Source organism: Rousettus aegyptiacus, unplaced genomic scaffold (genome assembly GCF_014176215.1).
Source record: "Rousettus aegyptiacus isolate mRouAeg1 unplaced genomic scaffold, mRouAeg1.p scaffold_m13_p_5, whole genome shotgun sequence".
Lineage (NCBI taxonomy): Eukaryota > Metazoa > Chordata > Mammalia > Chiroptera > Pteropodidae > Rousettus > Rousettus aegyptiacus.
In genome coordinates this window covers 65,931,763-65,956,581 of record NW_023416308.1, presented here as the reverse complement: position 1 = coordinate 65,956,581, position 24,819 = coordinate 65,931,763, and the positions used below count along the sequence as shown (strand labels likewise).

The 24,819-nt window shown below is 32.5% G+C and overlaps 1 protein-coding gene across 2 annotated transcripts in view; it reads left to right on the top strand.

The window, feature by feature from the left end:
* Positions 1-24,819, top strand: part of TMEM135 (transmembrane protein 135) — a 190,809-nt gene that overhangs the window by 155,995 nt on the left and 9,995 nt on the right. For both annotated transcript variants that reach the window (XM_016160293.2, XM_016160292.2), the window contains 4 exons: positions 8,479-8,520; positions 16,849-16,992; positions 19,529-19,598; positions 22,751-22,918. In XM_016160293.2, coding sequence (XP_016015779.1) covers positions 8,479-8,520; positions 16,849-16,992; positions 19,529-19,598; positions 22,751-22,918 — 424 coding nt within the window. The remainder of the gene's footprint in view (positions 1-8,478; positions 8,521-16,848; positions 16,993-19,528; positions 19,599-22,750; positions 22,919-24,819) is intronic.

The following is a 24,819-nucleotide window of genomic DNA, read 5'->3' as shown; positions in this document are numbered from 1 at the left end:
CCAAAATGAGAGAGTTGAGAAAGTGTTAAATGTGTCTGAAAGTAACTAATGATTCAGTTTACTACTGAGAGATAAGAGGGAAATGATCTTATAAATTTCTTTCAGAAGTCCAATTTTTTACCTGGTGTATAATAGGGACAACAATGAAACTTCAGTTCAGCACTGTTTTTTATATTCACACATGCAATTGAGATGCTTTTGGAATTTATATTGCTAAAGGTGGCAAATTAACATCATGGGTGGGCCTTATGATTGTCCAGGAAATTGTGGAGAGACCTATGTGAAAAAGTAGCTGTTGCGAAGAGGCGGTGGATAAGAAAAACCAGCAAGGGTTCCTGACCAAAGTACACTTTCAGGCAAATCCTGTTTAGATAGGAGGACATATGGAAGTGAGAAACTGGAAATTGGTTCCTTTAAAACTATCTATGCTCTTATGTCCTTTGTAAAGTCTTTGCATAATATCTGTTGGAAGAGCATTGCTCTCTCTCTTCATTCTGGTGATTTGTGGTTTCTCTTCTACAGTCCAAGATCCCCTTACTTCTCTGTAGTATTTCTTCTTCACAGTGAGACCTCAGCAGTCTCAGAGTGAGACGATTAGGATATAAAATGATTTTACTGTTGTGAGAAGATATGTGAGACCAAAGTCTGTTTTTCCGTAGATCACTTAACCTCCCTGGGCCTTGATTCCTCAATCTGTAAAATATAATAATCTCAGGTTTACTTTAGCTCCAATATTCCATTTTTCTAATACCACCTATAGTCTAGCAAGATTCCAATATGTGTTAACTTGCCAATTGTATTGTACATACCACAAGTTAAGTTCATCATCTTTGAGGTGAATGAAGTAATGAAGTTTTTGAAATGAATGTTTTCCTTTTAGAGTTAGGATACTTTGTAGTCCTCAGTTAATCAGAAATCAATAGTTTTCCAAAAGCTTCCAAAATATTGTTTTTGCTCCATTACCTGGAGATGAATATTTTATTTATTTTAGATTTAACCTTTGATATTAAATAAGCATCAATTTATGAAGACGTATAGCCTGATGTTATAGTTTCAAATAGCTACTTGTTTTGTTCAATATGAAAGCCAATTGCCATATTATTTTAATGATATATAGATACCAACATGCATTTGAACATAAATTAATGTTGATTCAAGGATTCTATATAATTGAAAACATTTGTTTTAATCTTTTTCACAACTACTATAGGAGGGGAAAAAATGAAAATATATACTAGTCTTGAGGTCTTTAAAAATATGCTAGTTCAGTATTGTGGTTATAATTTTAATATACATAATATTTGTTCATAGCAATGCATGACCTTAAAAAGTTGCTAAGTTTTTTCTTGGATTTATATAAAACACCATTTTGATCTTAAATTTTTTTTTTGTTTTGTTTTTTGTTTGTTTGTTTGTTTTGTTTTTTACCTATAGTTAATTTGTCAAGTTTAAACACATATGACATTTCCTCAGGAACTGCAAATGAGCCTTTCAGTTTAGGTCCAATAGAACTAAGATCTTCTTTTACAGGTATTTAAAAGTTTGACTAATATTGGTATTACCAGTTCTTTTTGAGAGGGATATTCATTCTAATTAACATTTCTCTTAGAAACAATTCGAATGTGATTCTTGTTTCCTTAGCAATTGGAGACAGCTAGGAGAATGACCTTCTAGTTTGTATTTTAAAGCAAAAACAGTTGCCAGCCTGTCTAAATTTAAGGAGAAACCTGATTTTGTTGGAGTTGTTACTGTAAGTTTGAATCAAAATGTTTCCAATTTATATTTAGGACACACCAGAAAAAAGTACACAATAATCATCTGGGGGCTTAACAATCAGACTTCATTACTCATAACTGCGCCTGCTTCAGCAACTTTTCTTTAGGTTCTTGAAAGCCGTGTTCTGTTTTGTATGAAAAAAATTATTGTAAAATATTCATCAGAATCAAAAGTAGTATTTTTAATGCACTGGGAGAAGTCAATATTTAAAGGAATCCAATTGAAATTTATTTTGAAGCTGTATAATGTATTCCCGAAGCTAACAAAATAATCTTTCCCAAATATCTTCAGATTTTTGTATTTTCTTAAAATAGGAATGTAACATTAGTTATTTTGTTTTCTCATGTTGAGTGCCATATGCCAGCTGAAACTGAACTCTTTAAGTTTATTATTCAAACAACAGTCATCTTAAGAGGAAAACATGTTGTATGTATGTAAACAATGTAATTTATTTTCTTTACACACCTCAAGTTCTGAATAGTAAATTGAAATGATTGAGTTAACCTATTGGAGTATACATATGTGATGAGGATATTGAAGATTTTTTAAAAACAAAACAAAAATGTCCGAAATTAATTTCATGTCAATCTTTTTTTATATCTTATGATAAACAAGTATCAATCAAAATCTAGCTAATATTGATCAAGTTTTAATTACTAAACTGTAACTGAGTATTAAAGTGAGCTTCTGCACTTGAAAATGGGTTAGGAAAAGTGGTTTATTATTTTATGTGGGTTTTTATAAATAAGAAAAGAAAAAATTAACGTAAGAAGAAACTGCATAACGTTGCACAAGTTTTCTTTAAAATGAAGACAAACTGTGAGTTAAAATTTGAGTCATTCTCGTTCTTTTAACTTTAAACTTAAAATTTTTGTGTTCACACCACATATTTAGGTTTTAATACCAATGATAATTAGATAATCAAACAAATCAAACTTTCGAAGATTTATTTTTATCTGTAGCTATAATAAATATATAATTAAGTTTATGTATCATTCTTTTCTTACCCTCAGTATACTTGAACTTTAAGATATTTTGTTTTAAAGAGTTTTGTTCACATAAGAATGCAACTTTTATTTTTGATATTGAGTTACTTAGATGATTGATATAATCAATAGAATAGAATATTTTAATAATTATCATTGTGCGCTTTTAAATCCATCTTTATTTTTTTGGTAGCCTTTTAGCATCTTTAATTGTGACTTTGCATCTACTACCTTTCTCTAATCATTTGGGTAGATACCGGACTAAAGAAATTTGAAGTGCAGAGTAATCAAGCTCCTAGAAAGCACTACTAATACCAGAAATTGTTGCTAGAACTTCTAGATAAGGTTATTTTCATTTATTTGACATACAGATAGCTTTGCAGAGATCTTGTATATTTTTTATGGTCCGATATGGTATATAATTTATCTTTGCATTCCTCAAGTGATTGGCACAACAGTGTCTTCTGTACATTAGGTGCTCAATAAATGACTATTGAGTGAAGAAAGATAGATGACGAAACATTTAACCAATATTTGAGTTTCCTTCTAACCAATTCAGTGAGCAAAAAAATACAAAAGATTTCTGAAATTGATATTAATGAATTTTTTAAATGATTGTAGTCACCTAATTATCCATGTTCATTGGGATCATAGTTTCAGAAAATTTTAGCCTAAGCTATTTATTTTAGTTAGCAATTTTATGTCTTCTGTTGCAACTTTATAGCAGTATTAATTAGTAAATTTGCCTTGTTTGAGTTTAACATTCTCTGCCATTATGTTGGTGAAATAGAGATGAATACCTTTTATACTGTTTAATCTGTTCCTAAATGTTCTATTGATGTTTTTAATTAAACTATACAAATAATATATAAATGTATACTTGTAAAAATTTTAAAGTGATATATAAATATAGAGAATAAAAAGTTATATTCTTTTTTCATGCCTCTTCACCCATTTTACTTCAGTAGATAGCTTACTAACAACTGAGTTACGTCTTTTGACCACTTTCTATAACCGTATGATTTTAACTTGTATGTGGAATATAAATCAAAAAGTAACAAAGGAACTAACAAAAACAAACTCATAGACAGAGATAACAGAATGATGGTTACCAGAGAGGAAGCAGAGTGGGGAGGAGGGTGAATTGGGTAAAGGGGGTCAAATATATGGTAACAGAAAGAAACTAGATTTTTGATGATGAGCACACAGTAGAATATACAGATACAAAATTTAATGTTGTACATCTGATATTTATATAATGTTATTAATCAATGCTACCTTAATTAAAATAAAAAAGAAGAAAAAGAAAAAACAACCAATTGACCAAAAGGTATTCTTGTGGAATTCTGACCTCTTACAGAACAGGAAATCACCTATTAATAAAAGTCTAATATTACTGTAATTACATTGGGGAAGTTAATGCAATTTGATTAAAATTAGCAGCAGTTCGAATGCCTATAAATATATCTTTAAGAGAAAACATGCAACAAAATATTCGATACAGCAATCACATCAAAGAGCTCAGATTCTTCCAAAAATGGTTTACTAGTGACATCTGCTGGTGTAATGTAGTAGAGATGAAAGTGTCTCATTGAAGTAATTTCATAGAAATTAAGCATGAGATAAAGAATCTTTGTGGGCAAAATTGTTTCTTTTACTATTATTACACTTCTACTTGAATTTTTTTTGTCTTTGTGAGTTCCCCACATTGACATCTGACCAAGAATAATATTCTAGTAATAACGTTAAACTTTCTACTTTCTTGTACATAGTCTTAAATTCCAACTGGAATTTGGAATTTCGAAGTTGTATATCTGCTGTTTTTATATACTTGATCTTAGCCAAAAGGCTGAGAAGCGATTAAAGTTTTTGGTATAATGCTATAAATTCTTTTTTCTCTTTGTCTCCCCTGGCTTTGTTTTATATCGTACATAGCATATAATCTTGCAAATGTGGAAAGATTCAATAACTATAGATTGAATTATACTAGTTATTTTTGTCATTTGCATAGACTAACTTTAATAGCAAAGTTTATGTATACATGAGTTAAATGCGTTATCTTTATGCATACTCTAAAAATGAGACAGTATTAGAAGGCGATTTTATTAGGAGGAGAAATGAATTTTTCTACTATAGAATATTCTATTCTATTGATTATATCAATCATCTAAGTAACTCAATATCAGAAATAAAACATATTCAGTTTTTGGATATTTTTTTTGTCTCAGCACTTATTGCCTAGGTGATTGTATCTAGTCCCATGGCTTTAGGTACTATTTTATATGAATCAGACTTCTTTTTTGAATTTAAACCAGTATAGCCAGCTGCTTGCTTCCTTAACAGTTCTATACATAACATGCATCTCAAACTTAACATGTCCAAAACAGAACTTTGATTTTCTCCTGAAACCCGAAGTCTTCCTCACTTCAGTAAATGGACATTTTATCTTTCCATTTGCTAAACAACAATATTTCAACAATATGTAAATTCTCGTTTTTGCTCGTACTACACATTCAGACCATCAAGGAATTTAGCCAACTCTGTTTTTGAAATTTTTTAGAATCTTACCACTTCTTTCCACCTCTACCACTATGATCTAGTCAAGGCACAATCATCTTTCCCTTTGAATTAGCCTCCATGCTTCTAACTGTGCCTTCCTGTAGTCCATTTTCCAACTAGCAGTCAAAGTGATTACCTTAAAATTTAAAACCTGTCTTGTCATTCCTTTGCTGAGAACCTTCCAAAGTCTTTACCATGGCTAAAGGGCTCTATAGGAATTGTGGACCACTGTCTCCCGCCATACTGTGACCTCATTTCCTACCACCATTTCCCTTCCCTATTCTCTTCCACATGTAGTAATCTAGTTGGCTGTCCTCCTTACAAGCTATGCAGACACCCCATCATGGGCTATGTACTTGCTCTTTCTTCAAACTGAAATGCTCTTTCCTCAAGTCACTAATGTTTCCGATCAAATTACCAAATTTCATCTTCTCAGAGAGGCCCTTCCTGAACACACTATGTAAAATGATAAAGTCTGGCTTCATCACCGTTTCTCCCCTTATTCTGCTTTGTTTTTCATTATAGCAGTTATTATCAATGACATGTTTCCTTTCCTTTCTTTTCCTTTCCTTTCCTTTCCTTTCCTTTCCTTTCCTTTCCTTTCCTTTCCTTTCCTTTCCTTTCCTTTCCTTTCCTTTCCTTTCCTTTCCTTTCCTTTCCTTTCCTTTCCTTTCCTTTCCTTTCCTTTCCTTTCCTTTCCTTTCCTTTCCTTTCCTTTCCTTTCCTGTCCTGTCCTGTCCTGTCCTGTCCTGTCCTGTCCTGTCCTGTCCTGTCCTGTCCTGTCTGTCTGTTTGTTTATTTGTTATATCTCTCCCCAACCTAAAATGTCAGTTGCATGAAAGCAGGGACTCTGTTGTTCACTGTTACATTCTTAGAACCTAAATCAGTGCATACACATATTAGGCACTCAGTCAATATTTGTTGAGTAAATCAGTGAGCCTTAATACATGAATAGAGAATGTGATTTAATTTACATTATAACAGGATCCATGGAATAGTGAGGTATCTTCTAATGGGGTCTCCTTGTATAAACTTTATTTTTATCTCATACTTTTTTATATTTAACACAGATTACAGTAGTGTTTCATAGTTGGGTTAAGGCTCAGACAGTACTCTTGGTGTCAAAATGCAGGGCACTATTACTATTTTAAAGATTCTTTTTATGGGAATAATTCCTTTTTGTTCTTTTGACATAGGCATCTGACCCTCAATTACATTAACAGTCCTTATACACATGAATGGAAGAAAGAATAGCCCCTTTTGAATCCATGCTAAGACTTTATCAATATGAAGTGCTTCCCACAGGGTTCTGCTGAAAGACCCAAACTTCCATCATAATGAAATTGCAAAATCATTTGTATATGCCCTTTTATATTTGAAAGCTACTTTTTGATGTTTGGTCTGCAATTAGATTTATTGTTTAAGGTCACAAATATGCAATCCCAACTAGACCAAGTTGTCAGAATCTTTTATCTATTCAGCATTGTACAAAGATAAATAGCTATCTTTTGACAATTACATATTGAAGCCAAAATTTGTTCCCAGTTGCATATAATCTTTTAATCAATCTGTTGCTTTCTGTTTTCTAGTCAATAGACTCCTACTCCCTCGCCACACCTATCTAGAAATTACCCAATTATGAGTTTTAAATTACTGAGAAACATTTTCTTCAAATGAAAAAGATAAGTTTAATAATTTTTATGCTAGAATTTTCCCATGCACATTTTTAGCTTAACATATGAATTATTTTCTCTTTACCCTTATTCTTCTGAGAGTAGATAATTATGTACTATGTTAGCTGAATTCTCTGGTTACATTTCTCATTATTAACATGACCACAAAGGAGATCATGTTACTAATTGAAATTAATTCTTAAGTGTTTTAAAATATCTCTGTGTACTTGGACTAAATTCTTTTCTGAGATTTTATGTGTTCTCCAATAAAAATATATATATTTGAAATTAAGATAGATTTTCTGTATTTTTGTGCATTTTTTGTGACACTTTATATAAAAGGTATTTAGAAAAAAATGCCCAATTAGACTTGAGGCTGTGCTTTTTATTCAAGAATATCCCATGTCTAATATTAACATAAATAAGAGCATTATTATATCACCTTTTTATATTTTCTCCAAGAGATTTCGATACTAGATACCTAAAGGATTCTTTAGTACCTTGATCATACCTATACAGCAAGCCGTTAAGACCAGTAATGTCTGTCTTCGTTTTAAAATATTGTTAAAATAGTTTTTATAGATCTGAAAATCTTTTTTTTTTTTTGATTGCCATGTATTTTGAGCCTTTCCTCATTAAAAAGAATATATCTTTTAGGAAGAGGTATAAGAGAAAACCACAACTTCTAAATCAGCTGAACTTTTTTCCCCTGAATTCTGATTGCTATTTATTTTATGACATCATGGGAAGTTGCTGCATTTGGGGGCCCTCAGCACAACTGTGGAATAGAGAAATACCTGTTCAGAGAATTGTGATATAATTAATTGAGACAACACATATAAAGCCCCCAAACAATGCCCAGCAATAAGCACTCAGATATTATTTGGGATCCCTTTTCTTTGTTCTTACCTTACTCCTACCCTATTCCCCATGCTATGTTGTCTGATTGGGCTTACTCAGAAGTTAAAACTGTTGAACTAAACTTAAAGCCTTCATTTTGCCTGCCAACTCAATATTGCTCTTCATTCACTGAATTAATAAATAGGGGGAAGTCAGGACCCTGAATTGACCTATACATAATACCCAGCAGGTGTATGTGGCCTTTTCCTTCGCAACAAATTGCTTCCCCTTGATTTTAGTAGAATGAAGAATACTCCACTCTCAGCCTTCATTTTAAGTCTTGGACCCCTGAGAAGATGTCTTAAATCTCTCTTCAACCTGCAAATCTGAGAGTTGAGCCTTAAATTATGTTGATATGTCATAAGAAAACATTATTATGTTAATCATTTTGTGTAAGATAGCTTGCTTCATTGTTTGTTGTTTGTTCGGCCATTCGTACTGCTCTGATCATTGTCCTAAAAGAGTTTCACCTGTGAAAAATAATCGTTTTCAGAAAAATTTTAATAGCTATTTAATATACTACTAATACTACTTTATATCTCAAACATATTATTTAATTATTGTAAATTTTTATTTCGTTTTAGGTGTAAAGATGGTTTGAAAGGATTTACATTCTCCGCACTTAGGTAAGTAGCATATTTTATTTACCTTTATGTTAACAGAATTTGTGAGTTAACTTTTTCTTAAAAAGTATCATTATGCATAATTATAACAGGTATTTATTGACTCAGTTTTTTAGCTGAAAGTAATTTTAGAAGTAACAAAAGTGACTTTCTGACTATTTCATTACAAGAATAAATTGTTAGATTTCACCCCCCTAAAAATCAGTCAACAACTAATTTTGAGGCCTATGATGTGCCTTATACCACGGAATATTAGAAAACAATTGCCAGAACACTCTGTTCAGGGAGCTTTGAAAGACAAAGCTACACATGAACAATTACTGGAAAATTGCTTAATGGTGTGATACCTGATTGTTACTGGCCTTCAATGTTTGAGTTCCCCCAAATAGAAATTTATAGGAAATCCCAGAAAAATTCCCAGACAGATTTTATTAAGTATATGCTCTAGCACAGAGGTCTCCAACCTTTTTGGCACCAGGGACCAGTGCTCCTATGAGAATCTAATGCCTGATGATCTGAGGGGGAGCTGAGGTGGTGATGCTCGTGCTGGGGAGCGGCCGATAATACAGATGAAGCTTTGCCCACTTGCTTGCCACTCACCTCCTGCTATGCAGGTGGTTCCTAACAGGCCATGGACTGGTACCGATCCACGGTTGAGGAGTTGGGGACCTCTGCTCTAGCACAAGGGAGGCAGTGCAGAGGAAAGGAAGTTCCTCCCAACTGGCTCAGTTTGGCTTTCTTTGGCTGCTTTTATAAGCTGGGGACAAATGAGTTTGCCCGAAAAGGTGAGCTTTTTGAAAGTGTAGGGCTTTCTTTGTCTTTACATTGTCTGATAACCATGTTCACACCAGTGCTGTGGGACAGCATGGTAGACTGCTCATTATTGCCACCCTGGAAGGTTGTATAGTAGTTAAACCATTATCAATTCTGGATGTGGAATAGTGGTTTCGACATCTGTGTGTGAGAGTAAATGGTTAGAAGAGAGATAATAGTCAGCTGTTTCTGGGGTGGTGGCATTCTTGTGGTTAGCTAATCTGGAGTTCCTCCTGGCCATCCGGCATTCCCTCAGCCCTGGTCCTATGTCTTTGTGCGGTCATTGTGGGCTTCCTTACAGCAGGACTTTGTGCAATGTCAAACACATTTTGGATTATAAGCATCACTGGAGTAACTAGAGTCTTCTCTATACCTCAGAGCCCATCTCTTATCACCGTAATTGCTGCATGATAGATGTATAGATATGTTGGTTAGCACTGTATTTTTGTAGTTCACCAAGTAGTTTCACGTAGTTTAGAAAACTAAATTTTCACAAGTACGTGGGATGGATGTTTTTATGCTCATGTGACATGCTGAAGAATCTGAGGCTTAGAATGTTTGATAATTTAACATCACGAAATGACTATATGTACTTACTCCAAACCCCATGGTCTTCCAGGTTGTGTCATAAAGGTTACTTATTTCTGCTCGAAAGTACATACACTATATGCTTAGCAAAGATTAGTAGTGTGATATTTACTGCAAATATAGAAGAGAAAATTAGGATGGGCTTTAGTGCCAGGAGAAGGTTTTATATGATTGTCTTATAAGATTATTTTGAGGGTCAAATGAGTTAATGCATAAACAGTCTTTAGAACTATACTTGGTACGTACGGCTGAAGAACTGTTGACTATTATTGTTGTTATTTTTTAATTAAAAATTAGTTTCAGATGTACAACATAGTGATTAGATATTTAAATAACTTAATGAAGTGATCACCCTGATAGGTCTAGTATGCATCTGACACTATATATAGTTATTACAATATTATCGACTATATTCCCTATGCTGTACTTTACCTCCCCATGACTGTTTTTATAACTGGCGATTTTGACTTCCTAATCCCTTCACCTTTTTCACCTCCCACCCCCAACCCCATTTCCACCTGGCATCCATCAATTCGTTCGCTGTATCTATGAGTTTTATTTGTTTATTTATTTTGTTTTTTAGTTCCACATACAAGTGAAATCATATGGTATTTGTCTTTCTCTGTCTGACTTATTTCACTTAGCATGATAGCCTCTAGGTCCATCCATGTTGTTGCAAATGGCAAGATTTCATTCTTTTTTAAGGCTGAGTAATAGTACATTGTATGTATGTACTATCTCTTCTTTATCCATTCATGTTAGGTTGCTTCCATACCTTGGCTATTGTAAATAATGCTGCAGTGAACAGAGGGGTACATATATCTTTTCGAATTAGCGTTTTGGATTTTTTTGGATAAATACCCGGAATTGGAATTGCTGAGTCAAAAGGTAATTTTATTTTTAATTTTTTCAGGAACCTCCAAACTTTTCCATAGTTGCTGTACCAATTTGCAATCCACCAACAGTGCATAAGGGTTTCCTTTTCTTCACATCCTTGCCAACACTTGTTTGTTGATTTATTGATAATAGCCATTCTGACAGGCGTGAGGTCATATCTTTTTGTGGTTTTAATTGGCATTTACCTGATGATTAGTGACAATGAGCATCTTTTCATATGTCTGTTGGCCAGAGATGTCTACATCTTCTTTGGAGAAATGTCTGTTCAGGTCCTCTTGCCCATTTTTTAGTCAGATTGTGTTTTTGGTGTTGTATGAGTTCCTTATATATTTTAGATGTGAACCCTTTATCAGGTGTATCATTGACAAATATCTTCTCCCATTTAGTCAGTTATGTTTTTCATTTTGCTGATTGTTTCCTTCACTGTGCAAAACTCTTTAGTTTGATGTAGTCCCATTTTCGATTTTTTTCTTTTGTTTCCCTTGCCCAAGGAGACATATCCAAAAAAATATTGTTAAGAACAATGTCAAAGATTTTACTGCCTGTTTTCTTCTAGTTTTATGGTTTCAGATCTTACATTTAAGTGTTTAAACCATTTGAGTTTATTTCTGTATATGGTTTAAGAAGGTGATCCAGTTTCATTCTTTTGCATGTATCTGTTTAATTTTCCCAGCACTATTTATTGAATAGACTGTCTTTACTCCATTATGTGTTCTTTCCTCCTTTGTCATAGATTAATTGACCATATAGGTGTGGGTTTATTTCTGGACTCTATATTCTGTTTCATTGATCCATGTGTCTGTTTTTATGCCATGCTGTTTTGATACTATAGTCTTGCAGTATAGTTTTATATCAAGTGGTATTATACTTCCAACTTTTTTTTGTTTGTTTTTTGTTTTTTGTTTTCTCCCACAAGATTGCTTTGGCTATCAGGGCCTTCTGTAGTTCCATACAAATTTTAGGATTGTTTGTTCTAGTTCTGTGAAAAATACCATTGGTATTTTGATGGGGATCGCATTGAAGCTGTAGATTGCTTTGACTAGGATGAACATTTTAATGATGTTAATTTTTCCTATCCATGAGCATGGTATATCCTTCCATTTATTTGCATCTTCAGTTTCTTTCTTTAGTGTCTTGTAGTTTTCCGAGTACAGATCACTTACTTCCTTGGTTAAATTTATGCCTAGGTATTTTATTCTTTTTCATGTAAATGGGATTGTTTTCTAAATTTCTCTTTCTAATAGTTCATTATTGGTTTATAAAAATGCAAACAATCTGTGAATATTAGTTTTCTGTCTTGCTAACTTACTGAATTCATTTATTCTAATAGTTTTTTGGTCGACTGTTTAGAGTTCTCTATGTATAATATGTCTTCTGAAAATAATGACGGTTTTACTTCTTCCTTTTCAATTCAGATGCCTTTTATTTTTTCTTCTCTGATTGCTGTTCCTAGGACTTCCTTTAAAAATGGTGAAAGCGAACATCCTGTCTTGTTCCTGATCTTAAAGAAAAAGCTTTTAGCTTTCCCCTATTAAGTATAATGTTAGCCGTGGGTTAGCTGTGCTGTGGTGTGTTCTCCCTACCTCTACTTTACTTTTTATCATAAATGAATGTTGGAAATTTGTCAACTGCTTTTTTTTGCATCTATTGATATGATGTATGATTTTTTTATCTTTCATTTTTTTTACGTGGTGTATCATGTTAACTTACTTGAGGATATTGAATCAGTCTTGCGTATCAGGAATAAATCTCACTTGATCATTGTGTGTGATCTTTTTAATGTATTGATAAATTTGGTTTGCTAATATTTGTTGAGGATTTTTGCATCTGTGTTTATCAGGGATATTGGCCTTTTTTTTTTTTTTTTTTTTTTGTAGTGCCTTTGTCTGGTTTTGGTATTAAGGTAATACTGGCCTTATAAAATGAGTTTGGGAGCCTTCTTTCCTCTTCAGTTTTCTAAAATAGCTTGAGAAGGGCAGGTATTAATTCTTCTTTGAATGTTTGGTAAAATTCACCTTTGAAGCCATCTGTTTTAGGGCTTTTGTTTGATGGAAGTTCTTTGATTACTGATCTGATTTCGTTAATAGTTCAGATTTTCTATCTTCCTGATTCAGCCTTGGAAAATTGTATGTTTCTAGGAATTTATCCACGTCTTCCAGAGTTGTCCAATTTGTTGGCATAAAATTGTTCCTAGTAATTCCTGATGATTTTTTGTATTTCTGTGGTGTCAGTTGAAACTTCTTTTTCATTTTGATTTTACTTATTTTAGTCCTCTCTTTTTTTTTATGACACGTGTGGCTACAGGTTATTAACTTTCCTTATCTTTTAAAAGAACCGGCTCTTGGTTTCATTGATTTTTTCTATTTTTTAAAAATATATTATTTTTTCTGCTTTGATCTTTGTTATTTCCTTCCTTCTACTCACTTTGGGCTTTGTTTGTTCTTCTTTTACTAGTTCCTGTAAGTTTAAGTTAGATTGTTTCAGGATTTTTTTTGCTTCTTGATGTAGGTCTGTATTGCTATGAATTTCCCTCTTAGAACTACTTTTGCTGTGTCCTATATATTTGTGTTTTCATTTTTGTTTGTGTCAAGGTATCTTTTGATTTCTTCCTTTATCTTGTTGTTTACCCATTCATTATTTAGTAGCATGTTATTTAGCCTCCACATATTTCTGTGTTTTTCTGTGTTTTTTTTTTTTTAATTTTTCCTTATAATTGATTTCTAGTTTTATACCAATGTGACTGGAGCTGCGTGCTATGATTTCAGTCTTCTTAAATTTATTGATACTTGTTTCGTGGCCTAACATGTGTCTTATCTTGGAAAATGTTTCATGTGCACTTGAAAAGTATATATATTCTACTACTTTGGACCATAATGTCCTAAAAATATCAATTAAGGCCATTTATTCTAATGTGTCATTTAAGGCAGCTATTTTCTTGTTGATTTTCTGTCTGGATCATCTATCCATTGATGCCACTGGGGTGTTCAAATCTCCTATTATAACAGTATTACTGTCAGTATCTCCCTTTATGTTCATCAATATTTCCTTTATATATTTGGATGCTCCTATGTTGGGTATGCAGATGTTTATGAGAATTATATCCTTTCATTTGGATTGACCCTTTGATCATTATCATTTGGATTGACCCTTTGATCATTATTATATCCTTTCATTTGGATTGACCCTTTGATCATTATCATTTGGATTGACCCTTTGATCATTATCATTTGGATTGACCCTTTGATCATTATTATCATTGTGAAGTGCCCTTCCTTATCTTGTTACAGCTCTTGTTTTAAAGTCTATTTTGTCTGGTATAAGTATTGCTCCCCCAGCTCTTTATTTTCATTTGCATTTGCATGTACTATCTTTTTCATCCATTTACTTTCAATCTCGGTGTTTTTTCAATCTCAAGTGGGTCTCTTGTAGGCAGCATGGGTATGGGTCTTCTTTCTTTCATCCATTTAACCACTCTATTTGTTTTGATTGGCGCATTTAGTTCCTTTACAGTTAAAGTAATTATTGCCATTGTATTAATTTTTTTTCTGATTGCTTTCTAATTCTTCTCTCTTCCTCTCTTATTCTCATGCTCTCCTTTTGTATGTTGCTTTCTCTGGTGTCATGTTTGGATTTCTTTCTTGTATATCTCTTGTAGTAGGCTTTTGGTTCATGGTTATTATGGGCTTCATATATAGCAAGCTATGTTTACAGCAGTCTACTTTAAGTTGATGGGACTTAAGTTCAAACACATTCTAAAGTCACTCCAATTTTTGCTCATTTCTTCCACATTTATGTTTTGTTTTTCCTTTTTACTTCGTGTGTGTGCATACATGTGTGTATCCCTTAATTTATCGTTGTCATTACACATGATCTTTCTACTTTGACCTTTTAACCTTCGTATAAGCTTTATAGTTGGTTTATTTACTGCTTTCACTGAATATTTGGCTTCATCAGTGAGAATTTTTTCTCATATTTTCTTAGTCATATTTTTGATGTTTTCTTTTGTACTTAAAGAATCCCTTTAACATTTCTTGAAATACTAGTTTAAAGGTTACAGACTCCTTTAGCTTTTTATTGTTTGGGAAATTCTTTACCTCTCCTTCAATTCTAAATGATAGCCTTGCTGGGTAGAGTGATCTTGGTTGTAGGTCTTTGTGTCTCTTTTTCAAATACACTTATAAAGGGTTGATTTGGATGATTTACACTTATATTTTCCTTTGTATTATAGGAAAATAATATGGAAAAAATGGCTATCAATTTTTGCTAATTCTGTACAGATAATAGTAGAAGTTAAGGGAATAGATAGAGTCAAGGACAAAACCATGGGAAAAGAGCCATTGTGAGTGTCTGAAGGTATACCAAGCCTGCTTCATCATAGTTTAAAACTATAATTGAAGGGTGCATAACTTGGTCATTAAGTACCCAAGCTTTAGAGTCAGACAGTTCTGGGTCCAAATAATTACTGATATTATTGGCTGTGGATGAGATGCTTTTTCATGCTAACTCTCATGGAAATTACATAAAAGGCTCAGTACTGTGCCTGTCAGTAAATTCTCATAAAATGCTAGTTATTACTCTATTTATTCTATGTTTATTAACTAAATGTTAACTATTTGCCAGACCCTATGCTAAGCATCAGGATATAACAGCAAAGAAGATATGCATAGTCTCATAGACCTTACCATTTAGTGGAATGTAAACTACTAAAAAAGTGCTTCGGTACTGGAAGTTCATTGAGCTATGAGAATACAACAGGATTGTTAACTCATTTTAATTTGAGGCAGGGACAGCTTCTCCATGGAAGTGACCTCTAATCTGATATGGTCATTCTGGTCAAAATAGCAACAGTGTTACAAAACATGTGAGAGCTATTTTATTTGTTCTTGCATAGTTTTATCTTGTTTGTAAAGAGCAGAGTACAGATCTTGAACTCTCCAAACACACCAATGATTAAGAACCAGATTCTTTTTGATTATATTTACATCAAGGATGCACAGCTGCCACCTGGTGACAATCTCATTGCACACAATTTTGTAAGTTAGATATTTTACCAGGTTTGTCCAAGTGGATGCGTTGTACTTGCTGATAGTAACAGCCTTTTTTTCCTCTCTTTTACGAATGTTCAAATTGTCTTTTTCTGTTTGTCAGAGGTCCCATTTTCCAGAATTTTAATATAGTATTATTTAAATTTTATGATATTTTCTGAAAATTGAGCAAGTAGAGTTCCCTGAGGAAAGCTTAGTTATTCTTTATAAGAGCAACAACTTTTATAGTGAAGGTACAAATATCAAAAATTATTAAGGATACTGATTGAGTGATATCTAATGGTGGTAACATTTTCTTTGTATTGTCTTTGGAAAAATATAGTTGTGTTTTGATGAGATAGGTATCTTCTTCTGGGTATTGGGTTTTTTCCAAAAATAAATAAGTAGATTGGAATAGCATAGAATTTAAGATTTTCTGATGACATAATGTGAAGATACATGGAATTAACCATTTTTCTGATTCTCATTCTTTATTTCCTCATGTATACTAGATGGCCTTGTATTGCACTGCAGCTGTTTCAAGTGACATTAAATGTAAATTTAGAGTAAAAAAATTGACAAACTCATTCAATTATAATTATTTGCAGATTTTAGAGAAAAATTGAGTTTTGTCATTAACTAGTAGATCTGAGTTAATAGTTCATCAACTTCTTTGTTTGAAAAAACTTTAAGATGTCTAATAACTTAACAAAGTGATGACCTAAGTTAAAAAGTGCTTTATAAAAGTGCCCTGCTATATTTTACTTAGTTAATTTAATTTTAAAATACTTACATTGTCAAGCAAATGACCATTAACATTTTCTGAGTATTCGGATTTTAAAAGCCTATTTTTAAAAGGATGATTGGATTTTTATATAAATTGTGAAAAATAATTCAAATGATGAGGTACTTTCCAAAGTTTATTTATATATAAACAAAATTAGATATTTCTCATTGATTTTTTTAATTGAAAAGTGAAAAATGCCTCACATTGTGCTCTTTTCTTTAGGTTCATTGTAGGGAAGGAAGAAATCCCCACACATTCTTATTCACCAGAGACAGCATATACAAAAGTGGAACAAAAGACAGAGAAACAGGAAAAACCAAGAAGAATGAATATGATTTCTCTAGTCAGGAAACTTGTGGATTCAATGTGAGTTCTTTATCTTTATCTTTTAGCATACTTTCTCATCGGTTTATATTATATTCGTGCCATGCTAAGGTGTTATTGTTTTTTTTTTCAGATAATAATATTTTTTTTTTACCAGAAATTATGCAGAGTTTTATAAAAGGCACATGATAGCAAATGAATATTATTTTTTATTTTTGGCAGGACTATATACCATAATTGCCTTTGAAAAATTTTACGTGAAATTGAAATACTTTTCTGTTTCAAACTGGGGAGAGTTGCAGGAAGCTAGAAAGGGGAAACTTCAGGAAACAGATTAATATGTGCTAATTGAATGTTCTAAGTACGGAAATATGTGCTAATTGAATGTTCTAAGTACGGAAAGGAGGATAAAAAGCTCTGAGAGATTCAAGAAGATGCAGAAATGATAAGGAGCAAACCTTAAGTAAAGGATATTTTGCAATAGTGGAAATTTTTAGGGCTTTGGAAATAGAATAAATCTTTATTTGTATATTACACAAAGAAGTCTATATTTTATATAAATAAATCTTCATTTGTATTTCAAATGTAGATATTTAAGAAAATTTAATGGCTTAACATTAAATCAGCAAAAATAATCTTGGTAGTGATATTTTAGAAAGTATGGCATGGGTAGGCAATATAAAAAGTTAGGGGATCAATTATGGGTAGTCGAGGCCCTTTTAGAAATCAGAAGATTTATGTTCTATTCTCATTTTGCCCCTGCTGGGCTGTGTGCCTTTGGGTAAGTGATTTAACTACCTGAATCCCCAAGTCCTCATCAGTGAACTGAGTATAATAATCTCTCTTAAGGAGTGTTGTATGCATTAAATGAAATAACATATGAGTTGCCTCATAAACATTAGCACAGAGTAGGTGCTCAGAATTTTTACTGAATTTAAAGACTTTGTCTTCATTTTGGCATACACTGTGCACAGAAGCTAAGAGGGAAGGAAAGGAATAGTAGGTGGCAGGAGTCATTGTGGTAGTGAACTTATTAAGCAAGTTCAAAATAGTTATGAGTTACTTTATTGGGGAGAAGGGAGAAGGGATCCCTCTTAATGGAAATCATATCAACAAGAATCATAGGGTCACACAGAGAATGTATTATGTGTGTGAATGATGCCTCAGATATCAGAACCGATTAGGCTCTGGCAGAATTTGTCAGTGTAGCCTCAAGTCCACTGGTGTGAAAGCAGGCACAGGATAATACAGAAGGAAAGTGGATCATACAGGAGATGGGCAGTCCAGGACTTGGGAAGCCATTTTAACGAAAAAGTAAGGAAAGATTAAATGACAGTATAGTCGATATCAGAATTTAGCTTCACTAGCCAAGGGAATTTGCCAATTTCTGAGTAGTTCTGGTAGCAATGGCTGAAAAATGTCTTTGAAGAGGACACTTAGAAGTATGAAGAGTGATGGTTTACATAAGGCAGTTCTTTTCGGATTCACCTCTTTTCAGGCCTCCAGCTTTAATCATTCAGCAGCTTCACATGATGAGATATGTCCTATCATCCTAAAGATATAAGCGTTATGGTCAGTATAAACTATTGCTGTCACCCTTCTGTAGGAAAGGCTGCCTCTATGCCAGCTGCACTGCAGAATTAGATTTCAGAAAAGGTCTTGCTAATCAATTTGCAAATGAAATTGGATGTGGAGCCAGGATATCACTCTATAAGTTATTGTTATAAACAGGAAAGAGTTAATGTGTTCCAACCATGAAGATAATTAATTAACTGCAGTCTGAAAGAGTTATAAAGACTACTTATTTTGGGAACATGAACTCTTCAAAGAGAAAAAGGGAGAGCCAAACCCATGTTAGATATTTTACTTATTTTTTTATGCCTAGAGTGAATAAATGGTGCTGGAGTCAGCATACCGAATAATTAAAATAAGTGTGTCTATAACAGTAGTCCTCCCAGCAGAAATGTTTATTAAACACTAGAGGACTAAGTGGTTTCCAGTTAAATTACAAATAACCTACTTTTGAATTCCCACATAATCTAAATCTGTATTTATTTTAAAAACTGAAATTTGAATTCTAATACAATATCATGTTTCTTTTCCAGATGTTTTCTCTCATATATAATTAAGTATAAATTCCTGTAACCTGAGCACATTCTCATTATGATTTTTGCTCAAATACCAACTTTATGGATGATTTATGGCTGTTATACTCTAAAATAAGTGATTTAAAGCTCCCAAAAGATTTGTCATAGTAAAAGATAATATCTACTTATTTTTCATATTTAGTCACAAATATTTACCAATATGATTTTTCTGTTCCACATTCAAGTATTTTGACTACAGTCATGTATTTTTATATAATGTGTCAAAATGATGATCAGCAAAGAAAAAGAAATCTGTTATCTTTGCTTCTGTATGTCCTACAAAACCAAAAAATGCACACATTTAGAAACTAGTAGGTAATATTTTCACCTGTTTTGGTTAGAGAGATTATAGCAGATTTACTCACACATGCATGTGCATGCATGCACACACACATATTTTCACTTTGATTAAGTTTTTGATTTAATTTCAGATGTAAGCATGGACCAAGGCATAGATGTTGCAAACACTATGAAGATAATTGCATCTCTTATTGTATTAAAGTAAGTATATAAAAGTATTTTCTTTATTAACCATGGGGAATATGTATAGAAATGTTTATTAAAACATAATTTCAAAGTAAATGGAAAATTCAACAATAATTGCTATCATTTTTTTGCATTTGACTTGAAAAATAAGATATTTGTGTGAATAGATAACAATTTAGCTTACTGTTTATTTACCAGATTCAGTTAAATAATTTAAAAGTTTGCTTATCTAAAAATCAGTGTAAAACTTAAACAGAGAAGAGAAGATGAAACAACAACAAAAAAGAAAAAGTCATTAAAATTTGTACATTGTATGTATCTTCATTAGAACAAAGCCCCTGGACTGTATTGTGTGCTGTGGATCAGCAGTCACACATGTACACTGTGCATAATCTGATTCAGTGGCATTTGGGTTTGGACCTGTAAAGCTGTTATATTTTTTAAGGCATGGAGGTAACTGGAGCATATTCACAGTTGCTCTACATTAAGAGTTAGCTATGCCCATTGGCATAAATTCCTCACTCCCTAATACATTAGTGTATTAGTGTGTCTCTCCCTACTCACTCCCACCCCATACTTTCCATCCCTTTATCCCTCATCACCACCAACTCTGGGAAGGAACTTATTTTCATTTCAGTTGGTCTGGCACAGATGGCACCACCTGCTACAAATTCTTCAGTTTTGGATGGTACTCTAACAATTCTGATGCTTTAAAAAGTTTATATTCTTACAACATTAGATCCCCACTCAGTCGATGATAAGAGCAGAGTTGTAAAGCACCCCAAAAGACAGCCTCCTGGCAGTCATTATGGAAAGGGGTGACTGTATCACATTACAAGTTCTGAATGTGAACACCTACAGACAAGTGTTAACGGTGGCATTTGATCAAGCCAATACTTTACTTTCGGAGTCTCCAAAGATCTGAATGGGAGTAAAAGCAGTAGAGTATTTTTTCAGTTGTACAGTGGTTTCTGCTAACACTTCTTTCAAATCTGATTTCCAGTCCTACTTTTAAAGTGGCAAAAAACAAAACAAAACAAAACAAACCCAAAAAACCATCATTGCTGGCACTCTCAGAGTCTGCAAGTTCCCAGAGAGTTATTATTCCATCTAACTGGATGTAATTCTAGTTCAAGGGGAGACTTCAGGAGGGGAACTGATTAAATCAGAAATATTTGAGAAATTCGGGGAAGAGAGTAGATGGTATTTAAAAAATTATATGAGAAAGTTAGTGAGAATTACTAAGCAATGAAAAAAATCTAGTCATTCTTTCAAATGTGTACCAGTACTATAAAATTGGTAATTTATGTAAATATTTGAATATTTTGTCTATGAATGTAGAATTTGGAGACGTGGTAGTGAAGAATTTATACCACAAATATAGTATTTTGATAGTGCACCTTATTATTCCATGGACTCAGTTACACCACATGTTAAATCATATTCCTGAGTAAAGAATCATATGAATTACATTCCCCTTTGCTCACCGTATTCTATTCACACTAACTTTTTGTTGGTTCTTCATACCTGTCATTCTCATTTCTGGCTTTGTGCTTTCTGTCCAAGCTATCTGAAATGTTTTCTTCATGCTAACTCTTTTTCTTTTGTGTCTATTTAAATGTCACATCCTCAACAGCCTTCCCTTACCACTAAATCTAAGTTGCCCTGTTAATTTCTCTCCTAATACCCTATTTCCTTCATAACACTTATTGTAATCTGTAATCATTTTATGTTTTTATGCTTTTTTATTTTCTCTTCCTCTAATGAGTATGAAAGCTCCACGAAGGCAAGAACTTTGTGTCCTCGTCATCTCTATCCCCAGCATCTAGTGTAATGCTTGGCACGTAAGAGGCATCTAGGAAATATTTCCTGAATAGATGACAGAGTGAATGGATGGAGGAATGCATGGGCCTCTTGAAAACAGCATGAAAAAGATTGAACATGAGTGTGAGCCTTGAATCCTTAGATTAATATAACATTATCAATGGAAAGATGAAATTATGAACATTCCATGCATTAAACAAATATTTGGCTATTTCAGTTCAGCAAATACATGATATACTAATATGAATTCATAAATTCATACTAATTTATTATAGAATTTAATTTTCATGTTTTAACCAGGTATTGATAGTTTCAGGTAAATTAAGGAATGTTTCTTCATAGTGATTCAATTTTTTTTCTAAAAAAGAAGACTGCTATCTGGAAGATACAAACCTGACCTTTGGAACTTAGGCAAGCACTGCTAAGAATGTAGACATTTTCCTATCCCAGCAGGGTGAGAGAGGAGGAGGATGGGAGATCAGTATCACAATGTATTGGTTGAATCATGTATAATATATACTGTTATTTTGATAACATTTTATTTTGTGCTAATTGGAATTTTTCAGTCTCCCAGTATTAAGTGACATCTAAACTTCATTTTCCTAAATGCTGCAATGAAATTGACCAATACTAGTCATCCTCTCTGTTTCCTTTTGCACTATAAATAGTTGCAGGTAAGATGGAGAAATGTTGACGGCAGCAAATATGTATCTGTAGTAGATTTGCTTTCTCAAGTTTTGTTAAGTATAGTTTAAAGCTACCATTCTCTAGTGATGTTTTAGCCTGACACATTTGAGTATAGAAATAAAAACCTAGATGTACTTAGGATGTAAGCTAATCTTATAATATTAATCTGTTCCTGTGAAAGCCTGTCAGCCTGGTTATTTAAAAAGTTGCTACTGAAGATCTAAGCAAATAAAATTATTTTTTCGTCAAAATAATTCATACTCATACTGATGAGTAAGAGGAGTTTTCCATTAAAATTTACAAAAGGATTTGGTTTTCTTAACTTGTTTGTTTTTTTTTTTTTTTTTTTTAATTTCAGTGCTTTTGTTTCTAAAACTTCAGATTTAGTTTAGGAATTATAAATCCTGCTATTGTCAACAAAATGTCAAGAAATGCAGTTTGGTATATAGACAAGCTTGGCCAGTACTTAATGAAACTCTCAAGTTTTTGTAAATCAAAGAAAATGTATTCATCACACAATTTCACCCTTATTTTAAAAATTGAGGTCTTAAGATTTAATTTTGAAAATGGCTGTAATATAAACTTGTATTAATATTTGTTATGATTTACAATCAAATTCAGAAGTCTGATTAGAATTTCTTCCCAATTTTCTCTAGGGTTTCATCAGAATGTTTAGCGTGGGATACTTAATTCAGTGCTGCCTCCGAATTCCCTCTGCATTTAGGCATCTGTTTACACAGCCATCCCGGCTGCTTTCCCTCTTCTACAATAAAGAAAACTTCCAGCTTGGAGCTTTTCTGGGCTCTTTTGTTAGTATATACAAGGTAAGGCTTTCAGAAGAGGAAAGAAAAATGAGAAATAAATGACACTGCTATTGTTAAAATGAGATAGGGCCTTAAGTCATCTATAATTTTTTTAAATGCTTCTTTCTTTAGTATTCATAAATATCTTAACATTACTAAATATGCACAATATCTTGGGGATTGAGGTTGGGGAAATTTCTTTTAAAATTTTATTTAATATGCTTGAAGGTACAGACATACTTGGATTTACACACAATATTAAAGATGTTCAGAATTTTTTTTATAAAGTAATCACTGAGAAAAATATGAACTCTCTGACATTTCTGACATCAAAAGTGATATTAACGTGCCTGGTCTATATGTTTTTCTTAATCATATTTATCCCCGGTTTTAATTTAAACATATTTCAGACTACTCTAGCTGATGTCAGCACTTGATAGAATTAGTAAGGATTTTGTTATAATTTACATAATCAGTAACTAATTTTACCTCTTTCACTCACTATTTCTGCTACACTCTCTCAAATAACTATTGTGAACATTCTTCTACCTCTTTCTGTGTGTTCCTGTAAAATGTACCCACACATATATAAGCATACACCTAAACTTATTTGTAAGGATCATTCATGACATAATACTCTGTAGCTTTAAATAATGGCCCTTGATTAATGGGCATCAGTAATAAATAAATCATACTACTGACATATTTTATTAAACATCTAAAATTTAGATTCTCAATCTAAATATAGATTCTTTTGTGTGTGTTTTTATTTATTTTTTAAATTTATTTTTGTGATGCTGACATTAGTTAATGAAATCCAGTAAGTTTCAGGTGTACAGTTCAACAGTAAGACATCTATATACTGCATTGTGCTCACCTCCCATAGTTAGATTTCTTTCTGTCATCACATATTTGACCCCTTTTACCCCATAGATTCTAAACGGCAAAATGTGTTAACTAAGGTTGACTTGTAAGCATTGGTACACGCATGCACACGCACACATACTGTTGTTAAACTCAAAATTAATGTTAGAAAAATTGAATTCTGGCATTATTTTGGGTAAGATGGGTATGTGTCATTTTATGTACAAGTTCATTCATAAAATGTAGTTATGGAGAAAGTATTTTGAAATGGAAAGGCGAACAAGAGCGACAAACTACAGATAAACTATACTTAATCACTTCTTACAAAATATTTTAATATTGAAAACAGTTTCGAAATGGTTTGACTAGGAAGCATTACTATTATCTCTGAATGTACAAGAGTTAATAGGTTAGAATATTGATAATTGTATATTTATATTCTCATTCTTTTTCATTTCTCATGCCATAGTGTTTGTATTTATTCTTAGCGTAAACTCTTAAATGTTTATGTGTAGATTATCGCCAACATTTTTAGCCCAGGTTGGTTATTCTTTATCATATCTCAGAGCATGTTTGTTTGTTTGTTTTTCTGTTACTATTTATTTGCTTAGGTAGTACAAACTAATGTATTAAACTAAGGAAAATATAACTGTGTCAGAAAAATCTCTTATAGAAAATATTCATATAATGTGTTCCAAAGGCATATGTAATTTTTAAAACAATTTCCAATGCCATCATAAGATTGTAATTAAGAGGACAGACAGACAAACCTTATTTGTTCTGTGTCTTGGTGAACCGACCCTTTTTTCATTTTGTACTATTCCTCTTTATCCCCGATAATAGTCCTTGTTCTGAAGTACACTGTGTCTGATAGTAATATAACTATTCTAGCTTTATTTTGATTATATTTGATAGTATATTGTTTCCATCCTTTTACTTTAATTTTTCTATGTCTTCAGTATAAAGGTTGGTTTCTTTTAGACCTCACATAGTTGGTTTTTCCTTTTTTATTGTTTGATAATCTGTCTTTAATTGATATGTTTAGATTATTTACATTT